This window comes from Meleagris gallopavo, chromosome 17, assembly GCF_000146605.3.
Source record: "Meleagris gallopavo isolate NT-WF06-2002-E0010 breed Aviagen turkey brand Nicholas breeding stock chromosome 17, Turkey_5.1, whole genome shotgun sequence".
Taxonomy (NCBI): domain Eukaryota; kingdom Metazoa; phylum Chordata; class Aves; order Galliformes; family Phasianidae; genus Meleagris; species Meleagris gallopavo.
In genome coordinates, this window is record NC_015027.2 from 8,191,049 (window position 1) to 8,196,411 (window position 5,363).

The following is a 5,363-nucleotide window of genomic DNA, read 5'->3' on the forward strand; positions in this document are numbered from 1 at the left end:
TGCAGAGTCAGCACTAGTTCAGTGTCATGTTTATTAATGTGACATCTGGAGGGATGGAGGCAAGAGGAGGCAACAGGCAGAGGTGGGTGGTGGGGGCACGGTGGGGGACATCTGAGTGGGAAGTGGGGGCTGCTGCCACCAGCAGTGGCCCAGAGGGACAGGGAGGGTGAGGAACCACCGTCCTCACATCGCATCCCCAGTGGGACTAAGAGCACTCGGACCTCTTCAGGGTCTTCGTGACAGCGGTGCCATCGTGTGTGACCCTGCAGGTGTAGGTCTCGTGACTTGACCAGTCGCTGGCAGTCAGTGACAGGTAGCTGCTGGCCATGTACTGGCTGTTGCTCTGCCGCTGCGCTGGTGTGGTCTCGCCTTTCCGGGTGGAGCCATCGACCAGCCACTCCACTGTCACCGGGCTGGGGTAGAAGTCGCTTATCAGGCACACTAGGGTGGCCTTGTTCTGATCCAGCTCCTCCTTTGATGGTGGGAAGAGGGTGATGGTGGGGGCCACCTTGGGCTGGCCTGCAGGAGAGAAGCAGAGCGGCCACACATGTATGTATGGGTGTACATATGTGTGTGCATGTACATGCACGTGTACAAGCACATCCACCCATCCATATCTATTTTCATGGATGTTATACATGTGTATATGTATATACACATATATACACATATACATATGAATATGTATATATATATATGCATATATACATTTTATATTGTAGTTTTTCTACAGATAAAATGTTATATATAATCCATATATATAATATACATTATATCTATAAAACTTACATAAAGCATACAGCAGACTACATATATACATATAAATAGTTATATCTTATGTACATATCTATAATAAATCTATATTATATATAACAATTTTTTAATATATAAGCAATTTTAATATTTTATATACATATATATATATTTATATATATGCACACACAAAATTTCAACCATATGTATTTGGTGAACCTGATTCAGCTTTGGAACTCTGGTTAACTGCCATAATACCTTTTCTTTCCTGCTGCAAGGCTATTTTTAAATTTTAATTAAAGTTTTAAAGAAAAAGCACTCCATTTTCTGGCTATTTCTGCCTCAAGACATGTTCAGACTCGTCTCAGAAAAAGTACAATTAAAATTGCCATGAGGAAGGCAAGATTTACTCTTTCTCAGACTGCTCATCAAACAAACTATAGCCAAATCAATATCTATATACACATCTGTATCTTCATTCATATCTACACCAGAAAATGGAGGAGAACTGCCCCATTAAAAACTTTCCACTGAGGATTTGTTGAAATGCTTTTTTTTTTGGACTTATGCCCTAAATAATTTGGTTCAGATTGTTTTTTTTTCGGTCCAATTTTTTCTTAAAAATCAAAAACATATTATTTTCTTTCTTCTCTCTTATATATATATATATATATATGTATATATATATATATATATATATATTTTTTTTTTTAAATTACAAAATATTCCTGTCAGCTTTTTCTGCAGAATAATCTTCCATTTTTGACAGCACTTACCTGGACAGCGTGCTTGAAACCTCTGAAAAATTGAATTTCACCCCAAGGACACTGTTTCAGTGACACTTGGGCTTCCCATGGCACTGGAGCCAACAGAAGTCCCCAGTGAGAGATCAGACTGGGGACAAAGGTCTTAGTCCTTCAGACTAAGAGGGAAGGACTAACAACTCACAACTAATTTCTTGACTAAGACAAAAACTGTCTTCTTATCAACCTAAACACAATTTCTGAAATCGTGTGGCTGAGACAGACCTCAGGCACATTTTCTGGTCAAATTTTAAGAATTTTCCATTGACAAAATAAGCCCAAGTCCTCCACAGCGCACACCAGAGCCCTCCCGGTCGCCAGGGACAAGACTCAGCCCAGACTGCCGCGCTGAGTGCCCAGCCCTGCGCTGGTGGCAGACCCCAGCCTGCCGCCAAGACTGAGAAAAATCCCCAAATCACCAAAAATCGACCAAATGTCACAATTTCACAATGGGGGAAGAAAGACCGAGACGAGGTCAGCGACTCACCTAGGACGGTCAGGGTGGTCCCGGACCCGAATATACCACACAGTGATACGGAGCAATGCAAAAACCTCCCACTTCGTGGCAGGAGCAGTTCTGGGTCCTGTGGAGGTGGCAGGATGAGGGGACGGGTCAGAAGTGATGGGATGGGAGTGTCCTGATGGACAAAGCAGAAGGGAGATGATAGGCTGGACACAATAGGATGAAGGTGGCGGAATGGACACAGCAGGATGGTGGTGCTGGGGGCTGGTACAGGAGGTGTGTCCCTATGGTAGCCACGCAGAGCACCCAGGCGATGCAGGCAAGAAATGTCCCAGGGGATCCTGGTGCCACGGACTACTGCCTCCAGCCTCCCAGCTGCCTTCTGACAAAGTGAATAAGGATGTTCAGTACCAAGGACACAATCAGGAGGGACTCTGCAGATTTCAGAGAACCAGAAAAGACTTGCAACAGCACAGAGCATTCAGACCATGCAGCCTTCTTTCTGCAGATCAGGGGAAGGAGCAAGAGCACATTTCAGTGTGGCTAGGCAGACCAAGGATGTACTGCCACAGCCAAAGTTGGAAAAAAAACAAAACCAACCGAAAAAACAAAGGCTGTGTAGACCCCTAGCACCCACTTGCTGCTGGGGAAGTCTGTAAGTGAACACGGAGCAACTTCCTGAGGATGATCAGTTGATTCCTGAGGTCCTACCACGGAAATACTTGCAGTGATAAATGGCCATGCAGAAGCAGCTCAAGCGGCGGCCAATGCCCAGCCTCATGAGTGGCTGAGCCCTGCTGCTTGCTTTGGATCACGGTGTGCAGATGGTGTTTGTGCACCCTCCTCATCTCTTCCAAGGGATATCCAGTAGCTGTGCCATTGTTGGTCAAGGTCTTGACTGAAGTCATGTCAACCTGCCACAAGCACCCACCAAAAAATGTTCTTGCCTGTCAGCCAGTTTTAGAGCAGCCCCTCCAATTCAGGCCTATCTGTTTTGATAGCCTTACTCTCGTTGATGTTGTCCTTCCAGCTTTATCCCATTGCTGCATCACTGCCCTGTCCCTGCTGCCCACATCCTCTTCCAGAGAGGAAAAGAAAATGTGAAGAGGATGTTGATGCCCAACCAGAGCTGCCAGAGCCAAGGCACCGGCTTAAAAATGAACTCAAAAATATGCAAATGTTGTGGTTTGTGCAAGTGGTTGTAGAAAGAGGCAGAGTTGGTGAATCTCCTGAGTCACTAGAAAATGAATGATGCATCAAAGATTTTGTGGTTGGAAGCACTTTCTGTTACAAATGTTTGGTTTTTCTCTGGGAAGGCTTAGGTGCAACTGATTGGTGCAAGTGACACAGACTCATTGAAACTGACTGTGCAAAGTATATAACTGAAGTATATGACGCCACATGCTACGATGAACAGTTTCTGAGTATTTCTGAGACTTTTACGGGGTTTCAGTTTGATTTTAGGGGAGGACAATAAGGGTACTCAGAAGTCCAGCTCTTTTCCTCAGAGGAATGCATATAAGAGAACCAGTGCTGTGCTGATGTACCAGCTGAGTAGTGGTGGCCCTCCAGCAGGGACTGGGCAGGTGGTCTCAGTAGGAGCAGGGGCAGATGAGGAGCTGCCTGCCCAGTGCATGCAGGGAACACTACAAATGGTGGATGTAGGATGGCAGAGAGGCAGCCAGCAGGGGCCAGGGTGCAGCCTGGCAGCACAAGAGGACATGGGTCCTGCAGCACAGAGCAGAGATTGAGGTGGGACTTCTAAGACAGACAGTAAAAACCACAAGCTGCTCCTTGCACTGAAAAGGAGGTTTTTGTATCATTTCCCCATTGCTTTGTGTCACTGTGCAGCAGTGCTGCTGTCGTAGCTCCCACAGTAATAGACAGCCTCGTCCTCGGCTTGGACCCCAGTGATGGTTAATGTGCCCGTGGAGCCAGATTTGGAACCGGAGAATCGTGAAGGGATGTTCGAGGGTCTGTTGGTGTTAGCATAGATCACAGTGACAGGGGCACTGCCAGGTGACTTCTGCTGGTACCAGCCATAGCTGTAGCTACTCCCGGAGCAGGTGATCTTGACGGTTTCTCCCGGGTTTGCTGACACTGAGGCCGGCTGAGTCAGCGCTGCCTGCACCAGGGAACCTGGAGAGGAAGAGGAGAGAGGGGAGAAAACGGCGGTCAGTGATTGCCCGACACGCACAGCCCTCCCCGCGCAGCAGCGGGACAGAGCCCCGTGCCCAAAGTCCCCGACCGGGCGCAACGAGTACCTGAGCTGTGGGCGAGCACCGCCAGGAGGAGAGGAGCCCAGGCCATGGCGCAATCCCAGTAGCTGTGTGTCCCCACGCCGATGGGGCTGAGCTGTGGACCTCGATGCCCTTTTATACCCGCGTCCTTCCGCAGCACGCCCCCCATGCAAATCACTCCCTGTGCTCCCAGCCACGTCCTACGCCTCTCCCCACACCTCCTTACCCGCTCCTGGCCCAGCCCCTTCACTGTGGCACAGCGGGGTTGGCCAGGCGTTGCAGCGGGGACACGTGGCAGCACCCAGGCCCACACCAGCCTTAGAGTAAGCCCAAAGTGCTGTGGTACCAAAGTGCTGGGGAGAGCTGGACCAGCGGAGCATGGCGGGAACAGGCCATGGCTCCCTTCACAGAATCACAGAATCACAGAATCACAGAATCACAGAATCACTAAGGTTGGAAAAGACCTCTAAGATCCTCCAGTCCAACCATCCACCTATAACCAATATTTCCCATTAAACCACGTCCTCCAGTACAACATCTAAATGTCTCTTGAACTGCTGCCTACAGTGCTGCCCCTGCCCCATTTCACCCCTCAGACATGCGATGCCCTGCCCTGGGCATTCTAGGTTTTAGCAGGTGGCAGTTCCTGAGCAGAAAAGGCCCTGGGGGCTGGCAGGACCCTCAGCAGCAGCAGTTCAGCCAATAAAGGGCTTGTACTGGAAAGGAAGCTGCCAGGATCAACAGGAGCCAAGGGTGGTTAAGGCCTCAGAGCATCACTTATCCATGGGATTACTGCTTTGGGGCAGGAATGAAACAGCTGAGTAGAATTATCCAGTGGTGGCACCAGAGTCAACAGGCAAAGGCTGAAATACAGGGAACCACAAGAACACAGAATGGTTTGGGCTGAGAGGGACCTCAAAGCCTACCCAGTTCCAAGCCATGCCACAGGCAGGGACACCTCTCACCAGAACAGGCTGCCTATAGCCCATCCAGTCTGGCTTTGGGTGGCCCTGCCAGGAAGGAAGCATCCAATACTTGTCTGGTCAACTTGTTACAGTGCTTCATCACCTCTGACTGAAGAATTTCTTCTTCATAGCTAACCTA

General features: G+C 48.8%; 1 protein-coding gene across 2 annotated transcripts; it reads right to left on the minus strand.

Moving 5' to 3' along the window:
• Positions 1-4,441, minus strand: LOC100543536 (immunoglobulin lambda-1 light chain). 2 transcript variants are annotated; one of them, XM_019621108.2, is made up of 4 exons: positions 4,284-4,441; positions 3,870-4,158; positions 2,044-2,081; positions 1-519 (listed from the first exon to the last, which is right to left on the minus strand). In XM_019621108.2, exons 1-4 carry the CDS (start codon positions 4,426-4,428, stop codon positions 206-208), a joined length of 786 nt encoding a protein of 261 aa, XP_019476653.2. In that variant the 5' UTR covers positions 4,429-4,441; the 3' UTR covers positions 1-205. The 2 variants fall into 2 exon arrangements, with proteins under 2 accessions (XP_019476653.2, XP_019476652.2); XM_019621107.2 differs by having other exon boundaries at positions 3,867-4,158.
• Between the last annotated feature and the right edge of the window lie 922 nt (positions 4,442-5,363).

Coding starts and splice junctions, on each gene's coding strand:
- LOC100543536 (XM_019621107.2), bottom strand. CDS start 4,428: ATGGGGGGCGTGCTGCGGAAGGACGCGGGTATAAAAGGGCATCGAGGT. Junction 2,082..3,866: donor TACGACAGCAGCACTGCTGC/ACAGTGACACAA, acceptor CGTATCACTGTG/TGGTATATTCGGGTCCGGGA. Junction 520..2,043: donor GACCACCCTGACCGTCCTAG/GTGAGTCGCTGA, acceptor TCTCTCCTGCAG/GCCAGCCCAAGGTGGCCCCC.